The 24,068-nt window shown below is 28.6% G+C and overlaps 2 protein-coding genes across 2 annotated transcripts in view; both read right to left on the bottom strand.

Moving 5' to 3' along the window:
• Window positions 1-1,654: 1,654 nt before the first annotated feature.
• Window positions 1,655-3,919, bottom strand: LOC114121618 (tetraspanin-4-like). The gene is made up of 4 exons (XM_050198501.1): window positions 3,911-3,919; window positions 2,946-3,122; window positions 2,007-2,219; window positions 1,655-1,729 (listed from the first exon to the last, which is right to left on the bottom strand). The coding sequence occupies exons 1-4, from the start codon at window positions 3,917-3,919 to the stop codon at window positions 1,655-1,657; spliced, it is 474 nt and encodes a 157-aa protein (XP_050054458.1).
• Window positions 3,069-24,068, bottom strand: part of LOC114121627 (autism susceptibility gene 2 protein-like) — a 37,968-nt gene continuing 16,968 nt past the window's right edge. The window contains 13 exon segments of the mRNA XM_027984037.2: window positions 3,069-3,122; window positions 8,379-11,037; window positions 11,183-11,822; window positions 11,883-12,117; window positions 12,190-12,225; window positions 12,413-12,571; window positions 12,647-12,891; window positions 12,950-13,122; window positions 13,199-13,360; window positions 13,428-13,627; window positions 17,353-17,913; window positions 19,610-19,980; window positions 20,301-20,349. Of these exon segments, the coding sequence (XP_027839838.2) occupies window positions 10,842-11,037; window positions 11,183-11,822; window positions 11,883-12,117; window positions 12,190-12,225; window positions 12,413-12,571; window positions 12,647-12,891; window positions 12,950-13,122; window positions 13,199-13,360; window positions 13,428-13,627; window positions 17,353-17,913; window positions 19,610-19,980; window positions 20,301-20,349 (3,027 nt within the window). The 3' untranslated portion in view covers window positions 3,069-3,122; window positions 8,379-10,841.

Raw genomic sequence — 24,068 nt, 5'->3', positions numbered from 1 at the left:
AGTGTTACGTGAAATCATGATCACACTGTAGGTATATATGAAATAATTTTTTTTTATAATGAATGTTGTATTATGTTCTACTACTATCTGTTCTGATGACTAAGATGACTATTATACTCATTAGAGTTACTGCGTAGGTAGATGTATAAGATAAAACATTTAAATAGACCAAGTGAAGCTAATTTGTAGTCTTACTAATTTATAATATGATAGATTGTCATATATATAGCAAACATTATGTTTTGTATATGTATATTGTATACAGTCATTACTCATTACTCATTGGGCGTACATGTACAATGTACATTGTACATAACATATTATGCTTTTCAGCTTATTTAGTCTTCAAAATTTTGGCTAATTTATAAAATGTAATTCTCGTTAGAAGTTTCCATTTTTTTACAAACTTGTTTAAATAAATAATACAACAATACACATGTCTAATAATAGCAAAAATCTATAAAAATATAATTTTTTTTTTCAATAATATACATACAAATAATAGTCAAGTAGATATATAAAAATAAATGTATAAAATTAATAAATATAGACTATCAAATAAACTTAGTTATGAAAAATAAAATTCGTTTTTATTTTCTAATAAATAAGTTTGGTAGTAAGTAGTAAAAAAAAATATACAATAAGCATTATACTTCTCGTTACGAAATCTTAAATTCCCACTAGTATTATTCAACAAGGCAACAACCAAGTATATTGTTATATAAGCTAATAAAGTCAAATATCTCGAATTACATTTTTTTTAAGTGATAACCTACGTTGAACATCGAACACACATAATAGCTATAAGTCTTTATAAGTTTTCAATGTTTATGTGTCCATGTAAAATGTATTAACTTCTGTACATTAGTACCTAGATAATATATAGGTTTCAATGTAACAAATGAAAACCATCACTAACATCTAAAAGTATCTACAATCAAAATTGGGCAAATTTCATTTTAAATTACACCCACGTCAATCCTTTAATTAAATAATATTTTATATATTTTTCTGAAAATATCCCTAAAATTTAAGAAGACTCACAAGACCCAAAAATGGATAAGTGATAACTGATGACATAAAAAAATCTTAGTTTAAACTAATTCTAATGTGATGTATTATATCACGTCCAAGTTATTTTAATTTTTTTATTATAAGTACAGCTTTTGTATAATAAATCTACTACCTACATGTGTTTAGCGTTAAGCTACACATACGGTTTTTTTTAATGCTTAAGTTAAGTTTTTTTTAAGCTAAAGTTCAGATTTTGACGAAGTTGTCTATTTACATAGTCACATTTTCAATCAATTCAAAAAAAATGCTTCAATAAAGTATATTATATACTTACAGTTCTACAAGGAAAAAGCCTGCAAATTCTAAATACTTACCAACACAGACCATATCATAATTTTTTGAACCGAAAAATTAGGTATATAGGTAAGTAATTTAAAGTTAATTTATTTAATGATACATAAGTATACAACTATAAAAAATAATATCTATAATTCCTTATTTAATATAAATATTGACAAGTCAGATGATATCGAAAGTAAAGTATTAGGTATAGGTAAGTACATAATATATTTATATGAATATTGCAGGAACGTAAATTATATGTTAAACAGTACCGCAATATAATAATGAATAATGATCATTATATTTTCTCATATTCGTTAAGTTCGTTAGCAACAGTGCACTTGGTATAAAATGCTAAAATCACAGCAGATATCTGAAATAAAAAATTCATACACAATCATTATATTGATCTGTAATATCTAAGTCATAACAAAGCTCCATATAGGTGTAAATAGTGATGTCTAATATTATAATAAGTAACTCTAACAAATGTATAATTAATACATTAGAAAGATATAAATAATATAACGTGACCGCACTGGGCGCACTGACCTATAACGATATTGTGACAAAGTATATACTTAACCTAATATTTTTGTATCATATAATATCAAATATGTACAATAATAATACATTGTTTATAAACATACCTGAATTAAAGCAAATCCTAAAGCAGACCAAAATATTATTCGGTTATTATGCTGGAGACTGTTCTTGAACTCATCATAGCAGCCGTTTGTGTACGAATTGATTTCCGTGCAAGATTCATCAATTTGCAAGGCGTAACAACACGACGCAGGCAGTTTACCGCTGCGAGAAACCGACTTCCAATCTTTCGGTCCGCTAATTCCGCAACATTCGATCTGAAAACGGGCATTATTATACTCGAACACTCTATAGAAAAATAGCATATAGTTATATAGACTTATAGTGCGGCCGACTATATAGTATATAGTGATTAGTGACTACAAACTAAATTAAGTAGTAGACATAAGAAAATTATATAATATACTTAGTATAGAAACCGCCAAACTACCTTATCGTGTAATAACATGCATGATTTTAGTGAATTTACATGTTTATGCACACCTTCATGTGTTTGAACTAAATATAGGTATTTAAATATAATATAATAGTAGTATACGTTTTCCTGATGTGTTATTTGACAATATTCATACGAGTATTTGTATATTTTTATAGTTTTTCACTCAACAGTCAACACATTAAAATGATTTGATGTTATAAAAATGTTGTAAAATGTATCAAATATTTAAATGTTTTATGAATAAATTTGTTAGTTTTTATCATACATACATATAATTCTAAAGAAATCATCAAAATAAAATAAAATAATATATTTTTTTGTATACCTAGTAATACGATGATGTCTGGGATAAAATAGAGTAATATACTCGCTGGTATGTAGCTTTATTACTATTTACTAATATTTATGTGCATTTAATATACGTGTAAAATAATATGTTTTATGAGTTTTAAAAGATGGAAATATTTCATTTTTATTAATTTAAGTGAGTAAAACTATGTTTACTTGTTAAAAATTATTATCATTGTTATATCATTAAGCTTACGTTAGATTGTAGTACATTCCAGGATTGTCTAAAAGTTTCGTGTCCGGTTTGATTGTAACCGTTGATTGTGTATTCCATTTGTTGCAATGCGTGTTGTTCTACTTCACTACGTATGTGGTATACTATACCGCCCAACACGAATTCTCCAATCAAGATGAGAACGAGCAGCAAAGATAACTATATATAAATATGGTATACGAGTAATAAATAAAAATATTGATATACATTAGTTATTACATAATATATAGTTTTTAAGTTATTAAAAGATTAAGACAGTCTGTGCAAACTCGTAAGAAAGAAGACATGCTGCATCTATAATTCGTATCGTGTCCTTCACCGGCTTCACTGAATCCTTGCCCACTGGCTTATTAATAAATATCATTGGGAAGTTAATAAGCCTATATTATATTTTTTCAACATAGGTATCAATAAAATCGGTGGGTTATGCTGTTTAAGGTCGATTAAAATGGTCTTGTATAATACATTCATACATTTATCTATATATGACTATAATTTTACTATATATTAGATATTTTAGTGCGATTCAAAACTCCCAAATATCCAATTGGGTAGGTACATAACAAAAATGTATCAACACTCAACAGGTACATAAGCGGAAATTTCTGAGGGGGGGGGGCTAAGTAATATATGCTCATTACATCTATATGGCACTACTGTACTAGAGCAGCTTTACCTTAAAATTTTGGGGGGCTTAGTCCCGCAAGCCCCCCCGATTTCCGCCTATGAACAGGTATGAGTATATGAAAAAAGTTGCGACTAACGACATGTCACGTGGAAATTGGATAAAAATGAGGAAGTAAAAATGTATACATTATGACGTATAGTTGTCAGTTATATCTATGGATTGGAATTTGGAACCCGCTGAATTTTGGTAGTGAATTGCGTCGACTGTATTGTTGATTATACCACATATCCTAATTTAAAAGAAATGATTATTTTCTTACCGGAGCCATTATACATTATATAATTAAATAGTTTTTCCAATTTTTGAATAGTTCCTTATTTATGATTCTATAAGTTTATGACATGTTATGCGTAGTCAAATGATTTGGCTAAATTAATCGATTGTAACTTTGAACAGGTAGAAAATATTTCCTTAACTCGATTAAATAAAACGCTTAACCATATTCCTCAGACTTTCAGGACTCTTGAACGAGTATTCGTCATTTCTATAAGTATTGTAAATATGGTCATAATATGGCCATATAGGCATATCTTATGTATCAATAATTTGAAATCGCAAAAGTTTGTAGTAAATCTAATAATTGAATATAAAATATCTACACCAATTTGTTAATGTTCTTTATACCACAAGTTAGTGACAATATAAATTCTAACAAGAAATGTATTTAAATATTAAAAGTTTTATAAAGATTGTGTACCTAAACATTGTGTACAGTGTCCACTAAATACTAATAGTATTAATGTTACCAAATTATTTTGTTTACATTATATAATGAGATTATTTGTAATAATAGATATTGAACAACAACTATGAACTTAAATATTTTGTATGTATGCACTTAAGAAGAATATTTAACGAATTTAACAAAGTGAAACATTAATTGAAAACACATTAATGTAAAATTATAAAATGTTTATAAAATTAATCTATAGCTATGTTTATGTAACTCATCATTAGTAGGAATTGACTAAAAATAGATAGGTTATGTTATTGTTTTTTTAATTTAGTTGTTTTTGATAGGTTATTAATATATTTCAATCAAAAAGTTTAAATAAGATGCTACTTAATTTCTATTTTTCTATTTTGTTTTTCTTTTTAGTTAGGTAATAGGTATGTATTCATTTGAATATACGGATTACGGATTACAAGGGATAGGTATAACACTGCAAAAATGTTTGCTTTTACATTTCTTCCTTTATATAAAATCTTATAGTTAAAAATAAATAAAAATTTGGACTGAAAAGTCAGAAAATGTAGTCAGATTGTAGGTCGCCATTTTAGTATTGAATTACTTCTACACAACAAGTGTATAAAAATAATAAAACTTTCGTAACGAATTTTCATAACGAAAAATGGAAAAATTAGGCATAGTATCATAACTATTAAATAACATTATTATATTTATCAAGATTTATAAAAAGACATTTTACAATAAACATACACTTTTCTCTGCCTTCATATTTTAAGGACTAAGACCACAGAATAGATGAATTCATCTATTCTTTGCTAAGACCTTTCACTGAATTAATGGACGTTTCTAATCGCCTAGTTTTGTACAAAAGTCTACTGCAAGTTATCCATAGTTCTAAGTTATTGAACTTTGGTAGCTCGGCCAAATCAGCAAACGCTAAAATCATTCAAGCGTTCCAAATTATCTGCTTACGAATGATTGCCAATACCTCTTGGTACGTTACCAATATTGCACTGCACAATAATTTAAGTCACTACCACAAGACAAACAGCTGTCACATATACTGTTTACAATATTTACACTTTCACTTTAAAACGAAGTATCATGACAATATAGCCTCAGCAGTCAATACCATTAATTTACCATTGTAGCAAATTATCAAAATCAAACATTTGTGTAGTTATTTAAGAGACAAGAGTACATAATATATTTTAGAACGTAATAAAATTATCACTTCTAGAGAACGCCTAGGGACAGCCGGCAAGTCTGCTTGTATTATTATTAATTTAGTCGTTTTAAAATGATCAATGGTTATGTATAGGCAACTGCGCAAGTATAATTACCATAGATAAATGACATTTGATATTCTTGGGTGCAAGAAACGTACAGATAATAGCGATGGCTAGAAGTACGAGACCGACGACCGTCAGTATTTGAGGCACTGTGATCAGTGACGAATCAATGAAATCGGACCATTTGTATATATTTTTGTCCATGAAGTACGCGATCCACAAAATACCAACACCTGATATCTGCGATTCGAACACATGAAACCACTGAGATAGATAAGATATACTGGAGCGCGCACTCGCCATTCCCGCAATGATACAAAAAACGAGCCGTCTCGAATCCCGCTTCCCCCACCATCGAAGGGCAAAACATTTCATTTTTACATACGATATACGTGCATAGGCGCAAATCGCGGGGGGGCTAAGGGGGCTTAGCCCCCCTAAAGTCATATTTAGCCCCCCCAATTTATAAGTTGCCCGCAAACTATTCAAAATTCAATAATTTTGAAATTTGATTAGTGTACTTTTTTTTCTAGTAAGTGTTCATATAATTCATAATATACCTATGCATTATATAAAAATTTTAGAATAAAAAGTAATCATAATTCAAATAGGTATTCAATAATATACGTAATTTGGAGATTATGTAACATTTCAGGCTACGTATAATAATATTAGGTATAATATAATGTTTTCATGATAAATACAATAGGTACCTACATGACATATCTCGAATTTGTGTGGTGGTAATATCGATCGTTATCGACTGTTGTAGTTGTTTCCCCAATTCTAATTTTAAAACTCGTTCGTCTATATAAATATATAATTTACCAATGTATCATTATTACATATAGAAAGGGATATCATTATTGATAGTGAAAAAGTTCTCAATATTTTTTCACAAAAAGATAGAATGTTGTCCTTAAGCTAAACTGCTATTTGCTAAACAATTGTATTTATACATGCTTTTATTATATATAAAATATTAAATATAACATATATATTAATGTTTAACATGTTGGATATTTTTGGAATATATAGATATAATATTTTTATAACGTATAAATACCATTAAAACTTTGTGTTAAATTTTAAGATACTAATAATATTATGGTTCAACATTAGTAGTTAGTACCCGCGGATTTTTTCAATATATAAATAGTCAAGGCTTAAGCCCCCCCACCAAATTAAACCAATTTGCGCTTATGTATACGTGTAGTTATGATTATTTTCGTTCATAATTCTTAATTTATTTTCTTATTTCTTTAACAAATTAAATGTAGTAGTAATTATTCATTACCTTATTGTATTACCATGATTATAATATAAGATATAACGATATGGAAAGTGATCAAGCAGGGATTTTGAGATTTACAATGGACATTTTTGTTTAAAATAGTTGTTCACTACATAAAGTGCTATACATTGTAGGTATAAAATTCTTCCTTTTAACTTCAATCAACCATTTTTTAAGTAATTCAGGATTATTAAGTGGAAATCTATATATATAAAATATTAATATTTAGGTAGGTATAATAACTTAATTTGTTAGTTATTTTTGTTCAATCAAACTTATTAATATAATATAACTTATTCAGTTAAATTTTGTATTGTTTTAACTTAGCTTTTATAGTTAATTATCATTATTATACAGTTAAGTTAATTTTAATTTTTTTATGTATAGATATAGCCTAGAGGTTATTGTAGAATTTTATCATGATTGTATAGACTACTTATCGAAAATTATTTTTTAAATTAACAATTTACTATTATATATTATTTAATTATTATGACTATGATCTCTCGTATTATAATTATTAGTTATTATTATCATATTATGTTACCACAAACGAGAATATTTTGTATTTTTAATATTTTTTTCCTATGTTCTATTAAATAATTATATGATAAAATTATTTAAAAAATATTATTATTTATTATTAAAAATGTATTATATGATTGTAAATCCATTGTATAATCAACAATCAACCACAGTTTATAAAATATTTCAAAATATAAGATTACAATGATAGCACTTTTATTTTCTTGGGCTTTTTTCAGGTGTAATTGTAGTTTGGGTATTTTTTCCGCTTCTCATTGATTAAATATTTAATTATATAAATTATAAAACCATCGGGGCTTCAAGAAACCTCCGGGCCCCTGGCCACAATAAAACTGTATAAAATGTTAATATTTAGGTACTTGTGGAACTAAATACTTCCACCTTAATGTGCCTATTAGTACATCCAAAAGCTGAACACGAGACAACCATATTGAATATGGTACTAGGTATACAAAATTGTAACAAATTACAAACTAACGAAAAGGCTTGAGATTATATAGGCATTTGAGTAAATATCTCAGCTATTAAGAACGAAAATAAATTGTTATTTACAAATTCATCGTATTTTCCTATGTAAAAATGAAATGTTTTGCCCTTCGGTGGTGGGGGTAACGTCAAACACGACGGCTCGTTTTTACGGCCGAGTGCGCGCTCCAGTATATCTTATCTATCTCAGTGCATGAAACAAATATACATAGATAATACGTTATCATTATCTATATTTTATTATGTTACATAATTACTTATATAAAGACTGAATATAATATTATTATGTCACAAAAAAATACTGAATTATCTACGTATTAAAGCAATATAATATAAATACATTGATGAAATGTTTAAATTTATCATGACATTATAATATTATATTATAGAAAATACTAAATAGTAAGTAGGTACTCACGAAACAAAATAGATTGAACAAGTTTAACACGAACTTGTCCAAAAACGTGAAGAAGGACATTTTTGATTTCTAAGCGACAGACGGAGGATGATATTATATATGTATGTTTGTATGTATAAATGTATTGTATAGGTACTAAAAAATCAAAAAGGTAATAATTATACTATAATGCAGTTTGTGTATAAACGCATACAAGGAAAAAAAGAATAAACAAAGACTACACGAAATCGTTCAACACTACCAGTCGCGTCCAAATACACTATAGCTATGTGAATGAAGTGAATGAACATCAGAAAAAAATTACACAATATAAAAGTAGAGATTTAGAAGGTCATAGTTCAAGTTATAAATGTTAAAACCGGTCTATTTAATAATTTATTGATAAATCCTGAAATAACAGAGGTAAACATAAATATGGCCTTGACCTTTGTTTTTCCAATACAAATTAAAATATAATAAATAGTATCTACGAGTATATTATTATGTAAACAACTTTATATTATGTACAAGTTATATAGGTTGCATAGCCAGGAAAACTAGGGCCTAAATGCTCTCAATTTAACTTTTAATGAAAGCCGATTCACTGATTTTGAATTTTGTAATCAGAATTTAAAATCAAAAAAAAAAAAAATGTAATTTATAATCTCTAATAAAATATATTAAAAATAAATAATTTTTTATTTTGTCAAATTTAATAATTTTCATCTGTAGTTCTTAATTAGCATTTAATGATGTTAATGGTCATTGGAAAGTAGGCAAAGAAAAATTAATAATGGTACAAATATTATAGTATTATTGTCTAATGTCTCAGTAGTAAATAAAAACAGTTATGTGGTACATAAAATTGTATTATTGTATCATCACTTTACAAGTATATATACACTTACTTAATTAACATTAGAATCACAATAAAATATTTAAAATCTATACATAATTACAAAGTTTTTGTTTTATGTGTATTATAAGTTATAACCATATTTATTATAATGTTCTAACAGCGTTTTTGGTTGAAAATCTTATCACTGGCACGTAAAATAAAATAACAAATTAAAACTATGAAACACCAATTGCATTCTAAAATGTAGAAATTAATTGAAAAAGCAAATAATCAATTATGATTATAAAAATAACCCATTTATAAATTCATGTAGCTGGATGAAATATAATTATTTTATAATTTTTTATGAAATATAAAGATAACTGATAAAAAGTTTTCTTTCACAAATTCTCAAAAAAATTATTAAGTACAATAAATAACATGATAATATTATTATCATAACATAATATGTATATTGATAAATCACATAATAGAAATAAGTTTTATACTCAGTTTTATAATACAACACAATGCTTCCTAAGCTTGACAAAAAAAACATAAAAATATATAATATATACATATATTTGCAACTATTACTAGGATGAGATTAAAATAGAATATTGATTATCGTGCAAAACGATTCCTCAATATAGACAAATTAATAAGTAAATCTGCTTTATAAAATAATATACTAAATAAAATACTTAATTGTATTATTGTAGATAGAAAGACACAGGTTTTATCCGTTTATCAGTATTATTTGTATATACAATAAGTTTTAAGTTAATGTAGCAAAATTACTAATAAGTGTCTATACTTTACAAAACACAATGCACGAAACATTTACTTTATTAACTTAATAATAATAATAAAATTATCATTATTTTTAACTGGTAACTTAAATAATGGGGTTTATTTCTTTTTTCAAATTTATCATAATTAAAATTATTTCCATGTAAAAATTATGTATTCACAGATATATTATATTAAACAATAATAGGAACAAAAGCAATGAAAATTCATTAAAACACTTTTTACAAATAATATTAAATATTTATTAAAAATGTTGGGTTTCTTATCTATTTTTAAATTTAATTTGGTAGTATACAACTGTGACGTGATATAAATATATATATCAAGGGTCAAAAAATCAGTTCAGAAAATAAAAATTAACCCTGTGTGTCCTATATAATTATTACAAAGAATGTTGCAGGCGTTACAAACAATTTAATATGTATATATATATTATATATATTTATTTTTGAAAAAAATAAGAACTTGATTGCACGAATACAACATGATTTAAAAAAAAAAATTCATAATATTTCATTAACCAAAGAATAAATTTATTAAAATGGTATTACTTACATTTTAATTCAATAGAAATCATTGAAATTAAATTAATTGCACATAATTAATTTTTAGAAATTACATAAAATAATAATTATAAGTAAAAATTGTTCATTACATTTTATATGTAAAATAAAAATGTATACATAGAAGAATAATATAGTTATGTTTAAAGGACACTAATAAGGGTAGTGATGAGAAATTAAAAGAATAAATTAACATTAAATTTATTATGTCAATATTTTGACTATAAAAATAAAATATATTCAAATTCAAAAACTTTTTTAAGTTTTGCACTACCTAGATTGAGAAGATTCTTCTTTTTTAGGTAGTTGCATATCTGGAGGCATTGATCGATGAGTATTAGGAGATGGGTCTTTTGGTCTTAAATGGGCTTGAGGATGATAACCAAATAACTTGGCTCTGTGTTCTTCTTCTTCAGCTCTATAAGCAGCAGCAGCAATTAATGGACTGAACCTTAAAGAATCATATCTAAAATGTATCAAATATTTCAAATTACAGTAAAAGGGGGAAAAATACATAAAACCAAAATGTATTATTGTTATTGTTATTTATTATTTACTATTATTGTGTATTGTTTTAAATATTTAATTGATTAAGATATAATTGTACATACCTATATTGATCCCAGGGTGAAAAATGATGTGTTGGTAGATGTGTAGCTCTTGGAGGATGCCTTGGTGGCGGAGGTAGGTAATGAGATGGTGGTGGAATACGACCCAACATCATATTATTTAAATCTTCTTCTTTGGACATTAAATTGGGATCTTTTAAGGGTGATCGTTCTCTCATCTTAGCTACTTGTTGCTGTTGTTGCTGATGTTGATGTTGTAAATGTTGCTGTTGCTGTTGATGTTGAAGTTGTTGTTGATGTTGATGCTGCTGTTGTTGATGCTGCTGCTGTTGCTGTTGTTGATGCTGCAACTGCTGCTGCTGCTGAATCATATGTCTTCTCTTTTCTTCGCGTTTCACTCTTTCTCGTTCTCGACCTCTTTCTCTTTCTTTCTCGCGTTCTCTTTCGCGCTCACGCTCTCGCTCTCGTTCTCTTTCACGTTCTCGTTGTTGTTGTTCAACACGTTCTGTTTCTACAGGATCTGGTTTTATTGGCCAACCTCCAGAAGGACCATATGGTGAATTTTGTGTAGGTAGTCCACGAGAAGGCTGTAACCTAGCCCATGGATCATTCATGGGATTAGGAGGGAATGAGGATATTGGTGGAAATCCAGCCGGGTATCTCGTAAACATTGCTGCAGGACCTAATATATAAAATATATTAATATTAAAATACATTTATGGACAATATAGATATTAATTACCCATAGGTGGATAGCCAGGAGGCAATCCTGGATGATGATGATGAGGCGTTGTAAACGGAGAGAGATCATGTGGTGGACGGCTAGGTGGAAATAAATGTGTGGGTGGCCTTAATAATTCAGTCTTTGGCACCGGATTGTTTGCAATATTTTTGGTTTCTGCAACTTGTTGTTTCTGTTGATAATGATAAATTTCCCAGGCCAATCGCACATGCATTGCATTCCATTTTCCAGGTTTCTACAAATTTAAATATAATCATAAAAATTAATTTTAAGTCAGATTCAAAAGGTAGTATATTTATTCACTTACACTTGACTTTGTTGGTTTAGATGTATCGGTCAACTGCTATAAAATAAATAAATATTGATTATAAGATTATATAAATTTAGTAATTAGTACAGGATCTTTAAGGAGCAAGACTTTTTGGTGAGACCCCAAAATTTTATTTTATTTTATTAATCTAAGGGCAAATTGTTAATACTAAATAAATATTATAAACGTTATGTGAAATTAGATTCAAATGTATAATTACTTTTGGTGTAAATGTTGGCATATGATTTGGTGGTGTAAATGGTGTGTGACCCATTGAAGAATGCAACAGGCCTGGTGTAAATCCTGGATAGCTACCAGATAATAAATTCTGCCTATAAAATGGTGAATCAACTCCTCCCAGTTTGGGTATATCTTTAAACTATAAGCAAATATGCATATAAATTAATTATAATTATATTATACATTAATATATATTAGTTTAATATATGCTAACCAGTGGAGGAGGATATAATGCCGAAGTTGGTGCAGGTGGTATTGTTGAAGCATTTGGTATAGTTGTAGCAGTTGCAGCAACAGCAGGGATTAGAGGTGTAGCAGTATGTTGGTGAACATGTGTATGTTGATGTTGATGATGGTGCATTTCTGTCCGTAAGTACGGTGGACCAACAGCCAAAGTTCTTTCTTGCGATGATGCTAAAAACCTTGAGTCTAGTTCTCTCCTTAACATGTCAGCTTGATCTAAATTAAAACAATTTTAGAATTTTAAATACAATTTATGTTATCTACTATAACTTACTTGATTGAAATAAAGATTCAGCGGAAAAGGGATTATGAGCAGGTGGTGCTGATGGCAATGAAGAAGACTGCGATGTAGCAGTAGCTACTGGTGAAGAAAATAATGGAGGAGGATACGATGATGGGTGTTGTCGTGTAATATTTGCCATTGTAGATGTTGCAATACTGTTATTTCTAAAAAATAAAAAAACAATTTTATATTATTTTATAGCAAATAATATATGCCTCAGTAATAAGTTTGTGTACTTACCCCATTGGACCCCATAATGGTGTTTTATTATACACAAGACTAGAAGGTGTTGAAGACGAAACAGTAGGTGCTAATGTTGGAGTATTGGCAGGAGGTAATGCTAATGATGAAGCATTGAATGACGAAGGAGAATTTAATTGAGGACCATTACTTCGATTTAAACTGTTAACAAAATGGAATTAATACATGTTACTTGAATAAAATATATTTTTCAATATTTTAAATTTACATATAACTATCACGTTCTCTGTTTGGACTTGGTCCTCGTGGTGACTGTCCTCTACCTAGCACTGGATGTCCACTTAAAATTGACGTAGTAGTAGTAGTAGAAGTAGAAGACGCAGCAACTGTTGGTGCAACAAGGGGAGGTGCTGACACAGCACTTGATTTTGTTGATATCACAGACATGGGAGAAGTTCGACTTAATCTCTATATAAATAATAGTATTATTGAAATTATTATTAATAATAAATACATTAAGAGTAAAATATTAATCTATTTTTTTTCTTTTACTATAAATAAGTACTTTGATTTCATACAAAACGTTAAACAGCCCTAGTGCCCCACTCATAATTTCCATAATTTCACCACCATTGTAGTAGTGACTTATAGTAAATAATAAAAAAAGGAAAATTACTGATTTAGATTCTAAGCTTCACTAAATGTAACAATGTTTAACAATGATGTCGGGGAAAACCATGTAGAGAATAAAAAAATGTTTAACCATTAACAATCCTGGTAGAAAATTAGATCTAGGTGGTTTCTTTGGGCAAAAATATGCACAATTTATAAAATAAATATATAAATTAAATATAAAATATAATAAATATATAATAATTGGGAGCAAAAAACATAACATGAAATGACAAAACAATTTTTGAAAAGTTTTATTGAACTATTATAATTAAAAAATTATAAATGCAGACTTGTATTTTTACAAAATATTTATATTGGTGTTTTATAAAAATAAATTTTGTCTTTTGTTGTGCTATTTACAGGCAGGTGAATTTTTTTTCGATTTATATATTATTAATTAAGTTAAAATTTTTGTTTTATAAGCTTTTAAAGTACTAAGTTTTCTTGTAACTTAAGTTAAATGATTTAGCTTTCTTATTCAAATTAATAATATTATGATCGTATCTACTTTATTGTTATCAATTTGTTTTATTTTGAGGCTAAGTCTGTTTTGAAATAAAAATAAAATAAATGAAATGCAAATTTTTTTACGAAATTTGTAGTTATTAATTTATTCTATATAATAATCAATAGCCGATAATTTCAAATAATATGTAATGGGTTTGTAAAGAAAATAATTAGATTAGATATATTTACGTACAACTCAATAAAACAAGACTTTTAAGTTAAAATAGTTAATACTTAATATAATCATAATAATATACTTTATTTTAATTTTTTTATCTGTTGACAAATAAATGCTGGAAAATAATTGAAGTGACAAAACTAAAATATACTATAAAATGTTATAAGTGTAACTTATGTTACATATATTATAACTTAATATTTTAATAAGATTGTTTTTATCAATCATCACTTAAAGAAATAACTGATCAGTAAAAAATAATAATAACTTTAATAATACAATGTTTTGAAGCATCGTAAAATAAATACTAGGTATTTGGAATTTTGGGATAAGATGACAAATTAAAAAAAATAATAATAAATAATTAAATATTAAGTTAAAAGGTTTGTTTGTACATACACGATTAAACGAAGGAGTTTTTAAGTGTTTAACGAGGGGAAATTAAAATTGTAAGTTCGTGGAAACCAAAAAGTTTATATCGGGCTGAGCAAAAGTCGATAAGCGGTGAGCTTTATGTACAAGGTAGGGGTGGATTCTGTTGTAGTAATTAAGGAGGTACCACTACCGCCGCCATCATGTAGTTTTATCATTAACCTTCTCTAGACTTCTCGTCGGAGCAGCCGAATGGAAAAATTAACATCCGTACCCAAGGTAAAGAGAGTAGGGAAAGAGATAAAGTGGGAGAGAAAAGAGTGAAGCGAACAAATTCCGTACAACGTTTCCCTCGGTTTCCTAATTACAAGCCCGTTTTCTGCTCCGTTGAAACTCTATTAATATTAATGATGCCGTTAAGTTTTAACAGCAAAACGATGGTCTATCTAACCATAATCAAAACTATGGTCAATGCATTTTCAAATAACAGTTAAATGTATGGTAAATAAACGTTATTAATTAGTAATATTAAAAAAAAAAGTTAAGTAAAGAATTTAGGTAAAACATAAATTTAAATATTATTTTCAATTTATCGCGTTGAATTTTGATTATTTTTATGGCATACCTATTTAAAATAATATTTTTCAAGAATTACATATTATCAACATCATAATTTGAGTATTTGGAGTAAATTATTTTGCTAACAATTTCTAAGTTATTTTAATAGGAAATTACTAGTATACTCTAAAATGAATAACCTGAAAGTAATTTTATGTGATGTACTAATATATAGGCAATTTTTTTAAAAGATAATAATTATTTAAAATAATTGTGACTGAAATAATATGGTATACCGATGTTGCTGCATGGTTAGATAAAGTTCAATACAATTAAATTATTATTTATTATATTTTATAATATTAAATATTCGATTTTATATACATACCAACTAACTACATATGGCATAGATTACAAATTAAATAAGACAATTAAAGACTCATTTAAGCTTTAAGTTAGAAATAAGTTAACTGTCTCCCGTTTTTCTAATGAGTCATATAATAATTGATGATTGATTAATGGATAATGATTAAATAATAAATTCCTTAGTTTTTAACAAATTGTTCTGTATTTCTTATAAATATAATTATTAATTTTTATTTATCAATTTTAAAGTTAATACCGCGATTTGGTTACACCAGTTTTTTCTAGGTAGGTATATTTCAAGTTTAAGTAAATAGAGGTTATAAGTAAATTAAAATAATTAAAATTTTTGGATCAGATTGTAATAAAAATTAAATTTGGCAATAACCATTGACATGTGTTTTTGTACATAGGTAATAATATAAATAATAGTAACTGTAGTCTGTAGTACACTAAAAAAAAAACTAGGAATTTTGTTTTCATCAAACGAAGGATTAACAACTTCATTTTTAACTTTTTACCAATATTATGTAATTTTTTTTAATTAATTTGTAAATAGTTAAACATCTAAAAGGAAAACATAATTACTAACTAACCTAACCCCTTACATAAAAAAGACGAGTAAGTGGATACCCGCTTTGCTGTAGAGTAGGTGTCAAGTGAGTTATTGTGATGGATGTGTTAAATTAGAATTCAATGATAAATCGTTGAATACGAAAAACGATTCTGAACGGAGACCGACCATCTGTCAGTCTATATCCTAAGTATATTTCATGTTATGTTTTTTGATATTGCCATTAGGTAAAATAATTAATTTTACTATTAGTATTAATACAATAGATTGAATTAAGTTTGTGGAAAATATAATGGATTTGAGTATGTGTACAAATATAATAATTTGAAGAAAATTTCTAGTATCTACAGTTATTTAATCTCGAGTTACATGTACAAAGAAAAAAATTGATATTGTCAAAAATTGAATTCGTGTAAAAAAATTGCTTAATTTTTTCCCGTTCATTTAAAAAAAATGCTAGATATTTTTAATTGTGATTTGTCCATAATACAAACTAAATTTATTATCCAAAACCACCCTCAAAGTTTAAAACTCATGCATTTCTTGTACAACTTATCATAAATATATAAACAAAAAATACACATTATTTTAAAATCAATACATGTAATGCTTTGCTAAGAATACAAAGTTGTTTTACAGAAGAACCTCGATTGACCGTGCCCCCTCTTCTGAAAATGTATATGTACCAAAAGTAAAGAAATAGACACGTAAGCAGTGCATAATATTATATTGTACGTAGGTTAAGAACATAATAATTCTTCCATATTTTAAGCTTTGGTAGGTATAACTTTATATAACAAGACAATGTACACACACACACACACACACACACACACACACACACACACACAGTTAAATAAATAGTCTCAATTAACGGTTGTTTTCATTTATACGCGTGATCCCTTCACCATCATTACCCCGGATAATCGAGGTTCTGCTGTATTTGTTAACTAAAATAATACTTACGGCTGCATTTGATAGCGCAGATGGCATATATGGTGTACTTCTGTATGGAGCATACAACGGTGGATAATGTTGTTGATGGACAGGAGGTTGGTATGGGGAGCTAAAATTGTTTACTGGCGTTGCCGTTGTTAACGGACTGCTGGACGTGCTAGGAATCGTAGAAGAAGCAGATACAGTCACTGTGGATGATTGGGTAGAATATGGCATATATGCACTAGACACTGTAGCCAATAAAGATGGAGTAGATTTATATGGACTAGGATGAAAATTAGGTGAGGGATAAGGGGCACCGTGTGGTGGATGGTATATCATGTTTGGTTTTTGCATATAAGGAGAACTATGTTGGTGAGGAGAAGGAGTTTGATTTTGGGATTTTGGGATGTAATTCGATGCAGCGTGGGATAAAACTGGATGTTGAGATGTTGAAGGAGTAATATAAGAATTTGTAATGCTCAAAGACAATGGACATGCTTGAGGTGGTGTTTGGTATGGCGGTGCACTCGTAGGTGGTACCGGATTCGTTGAAAAATTCCGAGGACTATTAAGTCCTGAAGATGGTACCTAAAGAATATTAAAACCATTATTTTAGTAGAATATAAAAATAAAAATATATAGTTAAAATTTAAATTTAAATCGAGAAGTTATTTTCTCAGTTTTACGCTATGAAAAGAACATTAGTATTTAGTGCATAAAATACCCCACACACTAATATTAATCATATTCAACTAAACGTAATGAATGAAATATTACTGTAATAAAATAAAGAATGAACGCACATTTAGCAAGATATTTATATATTTACTATGTATCAATAACAAAATGTAAGAAGGTATTAATATTAAAATAACATATTCTATAAATGTATATTTTTATAGTGAATAACAAGTAGTAATTAACAAAAATGTATTATTAGCTTCTGTTCAGTAACATCTCTTATAAGGCAATCACTTATTTTATTTATTTATAAGTCACTATAATGATAATTATAATGCACGTGCGAAACATGACAATGATTCTTGAGTGTATATCTACATGTTTTTTTTTATAGAAACAAGTGCGATATCAGGCAGCTTAAAGCTGGTTTATTTCTTACAGAGAATACTGATGTGATGATAAATACGATAGTTTTAAGATGAACTCGTTTCCATGGTAATCCGGGTAGTGTACCGGGGAGAGTGCTATATAAATGCCCCGCGATAATAATATAATAATAATAAAAAAACCTTTGCCAATAATGGTATAAACTATAAAGAGAAACTTGAAACGAGTGTATGGAATACATAATAGTCTTCAGTTTAAATACTATAGTCTATAACTATTTGTTTATGTGGTTGATGAAATAAAATACAGATCAAAATGATTTTATTTATACACGCAATTCATTGAAGCAGGTAGGCATACGTATAGAATAAGTAACAATATTTGATGAAATATGAAGCTAATCTTAATATGATAATTTCATAATGATTATTTTATATAGTTGATGATGATGAATTAAATTTTTGTTATAGGTGAAAATATATTAATAATAAAGTAATAAGTACTGAGTTGAAGGTACTAATTATTATACCATTGTAAAATCTGTTTTAAATATCCAAATTCACAATTTACTGAAATATGCTTCGATGACCTTGAGATTAAAAGTCCGAACAAAAATATGATAAGTTTAAAAAAATAAAGTAAAATAGATTCAACCTATATTATATTACTATTGATCATAATTTCTAATTTATTTCCCTAACACTGCTGTGTTATACTTCAATAGTAATTAGATAGGTATTAATCAGTTCGTCATTAACAACAAATCTTCGACTCAATACCTTGATTTTACTATTTTATTAGATTTATTATTATTAACTATTATTTTGTTCACAAATTTCGTTTAATGCTATTTTTATTTTTAACTTTATCATTACTCGATTTTTGAAGCATTTTGTCAATTAAAATCCAAGTTGTAGGATGGATATGTTGATATGTGAACACTGAAAAGAGTATTCTAAACTTCTAAATGTTATTAATTATTGATCGCGATAATGAACATTAACAATTAGATATTGGATCAGGAAAATAAATCAAGTTAAATAAAAAAGTTATAACCAACAGTAATATAAATAAAGTTTTAACCTTATATATATATAACCAGGAAAGATATGCATTAAGAAACATCAGCACAATTATAATTAATATAAATATATCTATATAAATTTAAACTCATATTTTATAAATAAAATTTAAAATGTATGAAAATTTTACTTACAGGGGAATACCTCGACGTAACTGTTGCAGGAGTCGTTGAAGGTTCATGTCCATTAACATGTGTACTTTGAAGTTTAGGTGTTGTAGGGGGTGTGGATGCTGGAGGTATCGTGGGAGATGGACATTTTGGTTGAGACACCTGTAGAGCCCGAGGAGTTGTTGAAGGAGGAGGTAACATAGGATTTTGTGAGGGCCTAATATGAGTCGTAGATGCTGTGGTTGTTTCAGGCGTCGAATGATTATCAAGCTCTATGCCATTAACTAATGGGGGAGTAGGTTGTCGACCTGGTGGTGTTAATGATATAGGTTCTTTAGAGACCGTAGCAGGCAAATTCTGGGTAGGTTCAGAAGAAATTCTTCCAGGTAATTCATCTAAAAAGTTAATTATTTAAAAATGAATTATTAACATAATATTTAAATAAATAAATTTAAGTAACCCAAAATTATTAATAAATGTATTATAAATACCTATTATTATTATTATTCAAAAGGAATACTTTCAATTTAATAAATTTATTTATGAATACAAATTAGATAAGGATGTAATTTTAACTTAAGTTCAACATTATACAATAAATAATAAGTAATTACACGACACCAGGAAGAAAATATAATAGCATACAACTTAAAAGTTGTAATAACGAAAAGTTTAATAAAATAAACATTATTAAAACATTTTAAAAACGGCTTACCTTTCCTGGAAACTAGACTGGTCCTGAAGAGATCAGAATTATCTGAACCCTGAAACAATAATAATAAAACAAAAATTATATAATTTCGTCTAGTATGTTTTCAGTGCTCAATAAAATGTTATTATCATTATTATTATGATATTTTCAAAAAGCCATAATTTAAGCAACTATATTTTTAATAACTTCCGAGTTTTACGATCACGGTCTTAAAAAAAACATATAAGCTTTGTGTGGTAGTCGAGTTAACGATTCACTGCAATGATCGTAAACCATATTGAAAAGTAGTACGACTATTCAAATTCAATGACATTAGAACGATGTCATTTTTAGAGATTAGCATTTGTTGGATAGTATAAAACTATTTAATATTTGATAGTTAACATTTAACGATAACTAATTTAAATTATTATTAAACTACTCCAATTTGGGCACAAATACATCCAAACCTACTTCGCAACAGATCATTTAATAAATTTGAATTTTATCAAAACACATAAAAATAAAACTTGACCCTTGGTGTGATTAAGCTATAAATAATTATTTCTGCAATAGTTTTTATCAAATTAATGTTTCTCCTCTGACACGTATAACAAATTCCGTCCATTATAACGACGTATAATAAGCGTAATATTTAATTGCAAAGTAAAATTAAATAATATATTTGTTTTTAAAATCTTTTTGTATTTTACCGTACACACATAATTATTATACTTGAATAGCGATAAAAAATAAAAATAAAAATAGTATTCTTACACGAGTAATAAAATAATAATACAAATGTTTTAAATATTTTATTTCAAGGTCCGTCACTGACGAACTATTCACGTAGATATTTATATTTTAAAATTGTGCACGAAATAAAGTAAAAACGTCAAGTGCTACACTCAACACAAATAATATCGACATGCTGTGATGACCGAGCATATTTTATTAACTAACATCCGAAGTAACAGTTTATTTAACGTATAAAATATATTTTAATATTTCCCACTTTTTTTTTTAATTTACAGATAATATCTTGTGAACATAAATACGCGTTAAACAAGGTCATAGGTAATATAGATAATGAAAAATTAGTTACAATAACTTCTAAACGCGTACAAATATTATATTACTTATTATATTGATTAAAACCTTAGATTATTTTCCTAGACAAAGAATATAATATGCTTATTATTCATGGTGAAATATATATCTAATATTTATATGCGATTAATTAATATTTCAAAACTAGGTATGCTACTTTGACGTTTATTCGTTTTAAATTTATATATATATATTATATATAAATACGTATTATGATCTAATTACCCAACATCATTATTTATCGAGGAAATCGAAATGGCCCACTTCGATAATATAATATGATTAAATTAAACTTTTTTCAAAACGCTTTTCTCTTCTCGATAATACGAATGGGATAAACAGTAAAAAATAAATAAAAGATATCTCGGCACAAATCAACGAACCAACTAGTTGTTATTGCCACCTACACTAACTAGTAGCTATAGATAATATCGTTATTTCTAAAACAGGAGAATTTGATTCACAATAAAACTCCAAGAGCGCATTATGTGGAATCACTGCTACCGTCGTCGCCAACCACCTTGTACCGCGGCGTATAGCATAAATAAAACTACCACCGGGGGTATGCTACTTGCACTGTATTCATGTATCACGAATTCACGAACATAATATGAGAGAGAGAGAGAAGAGAGGTAGATACATAAAGCCACGTAGGCTTTGAAATGGTTATAAAATACACACAGTTAAAGTGAAATAAAAAAAAAATAAAATACATATAACACAGACGGGAAAGCTTTGAATTTAACAACGACGGAGTGTTGTTTCGCACGAGTACACTTGTTTCCCCTAAATAGGTTACAGGTTTAAACATCATAAAATAATGTCATACACGATCTGATGTACGAACGTTCAAGAAGAAATTTTAGCGAATTCTATAAATATTCATAATATACGCTATTGCGGCACGCATGAAACGCGAATAATAATAGATAATATATTATTATAATACGGAAATCCGATGTGTCGATGTTTACCGTTCGGTCGTTGCAACAAGGCCTGTCTACGGTCATAGCAGTCGCGGAGATATTGCGTTCAAAAGGCGGCATCTTTCAAGAAGAGCATGGTCGTGAACGGGCGGGCGCGTATATATACGTGTCGGACGACGATCCGCAGTAACGACTACATACGTCTCGGGCGTTTCCGTGTCGATCGGAATATAATATAAATCGCATCAAACGTGCGATCGGTCGTAACGACAGCCCCCGACCGATGGTCGTTTGATTATTTTGTAAATAGGCGGGAAACAACGAACTATACGTATACGAACACGTGCGCGTGAATCGGATTTCGGCGACGACCGCGGCGGACTTGGCGGACCGTTAACACGTACGTACACAGCGGCGCGCGCGCGCCAAGCTCACCAAGCGACTACTGACATGACTCGTGGCTTGGTGCTACGGTAGCAGCCGAACACGCCACCCGCCGTATTGTTGTCGAGACGACGACGGTGGACGGGAAGGGAAAACGCGACACGACGCGCACGCGTCGCCGTCAGAACGCACACAGCCACCGTCACCGCCGTCTGGTTACCACCGTTCGCCATCATCCGTATTTCCCCCAAGGGTCGTAAAAACTTTGGTGGACTTGCGCACATGCACGCGCCGAGAAAGTGGAGAAAAACACGGGAGAAAATTCCTGCACGTCTGCCGCGAGAGAAAAAGTATAGTAACCAGCAATCGCACTGTATATATATACGTATATGTAATATGTATATAAAAACTGCACATATACTTTCCTCGTCCTTTCTTTTATTTAAAAAATATCGACCTGTGCTTTCGGTGTCATCGAATATACAACGAAAAATACAATGATATAACTGCAGGACGGACATTAGGCATTCTTTTTTTCGAGTACGATAATATAATATTATGACTCGAGATTACTATCGATAAACGTGCATGACATCGATTGCGTCTGAGGTACTAAATTTACGCGATGTCTATATACTGCTGCAGAGACGACGAGAATCGTCGTTAGACTGTAGCCGCCACCCCGAGGGTTGGAAATGCCCGGGCGACGGAGATGAGCAATAAAAAATTCAATATATTCAAAAGCAGCAAAGTGTATATACAATATTTATACATATACATAAGGGGAGGAGTAAAGAGGTGCTGTGGGTGTATGAGATGATTTTTCTTTGCCCCCGCGCTCGCAAGTGTTAAAACTTTTAATAAATATTCATGTCGCTACCACTGTAAAGCGATGTCGAAAAGCCCATTATTATTATTTGTAGAAGGAAAAACATCAACGAAGATTTTACCTCATCCCCCTCTATTAAAGATAACTTTCAGACTTTTGTGTGTGCGCCCAGAGGGAAAGAGGGGTTTTTTTCTCGAGAACAAATCGACGAAAATAAAAACTAAACGGATACAGAAACGAATTGGGAGAACAGGGCAAAAAGGCCCCGGGCCGACAAGATTTTACGGTCGTTTCTTTTTCTCCTCTAAATGGCGACAGAGAGAAAATAATATAATATTTTACAGTTTTTATTACCAAGATAATCAAGATTACACGGAACAAAATGAACTCAAGAAATGTAAATAAAGGTTAGGTTAATATTTTGACACAATACTCTCGCCAACGTTTTCACATTATTAAAGACCACAAAATATTGTGCTATATAAAAGTAATGACTTATTAAATATACTTAAAAACTTCTTATATAAAAACAAAATCCTTTTG

Source organism: Aphis gossypii, chromosome 1 (assembly GCF_020184175.1).
Source record: "Aphis gossypii isolate Hap1 chromosome 1, ASM2018417v2, whole genome shotgun sequence".
Taxonomy (NCBI): Eukaryota; Metazoa; Arthropoda; class Insecta; order Hemiptera; family Aphididae; genus Aphis; species Aphis gossypii.
The sequence above is the reverse complement of the archived record's forward strand: the minus strand, read 5'-3'. Positions and strand labels throughout refer to the sequence as shown.

Bases quoted from the DNA above. Each gene is read 5' to 3' on its own strand.
- LOC114121618 (XM_050198501.1), bottom strand. The intron at 2,220-2,945 runs GTAAGCTTAATG...GCCCGTTTTCAG, and splicing joins GGAATGTACTACAATCTAAC to ATCGAATGTTGCGGAATTAG. The intron at 1,730-2,006 runs GTATGTTTATAA...TTTTTATTTCAG, and splicing joins TAGGATTTGCTTTAATTCAG to ATATCTGCTGTGATTTTAGC.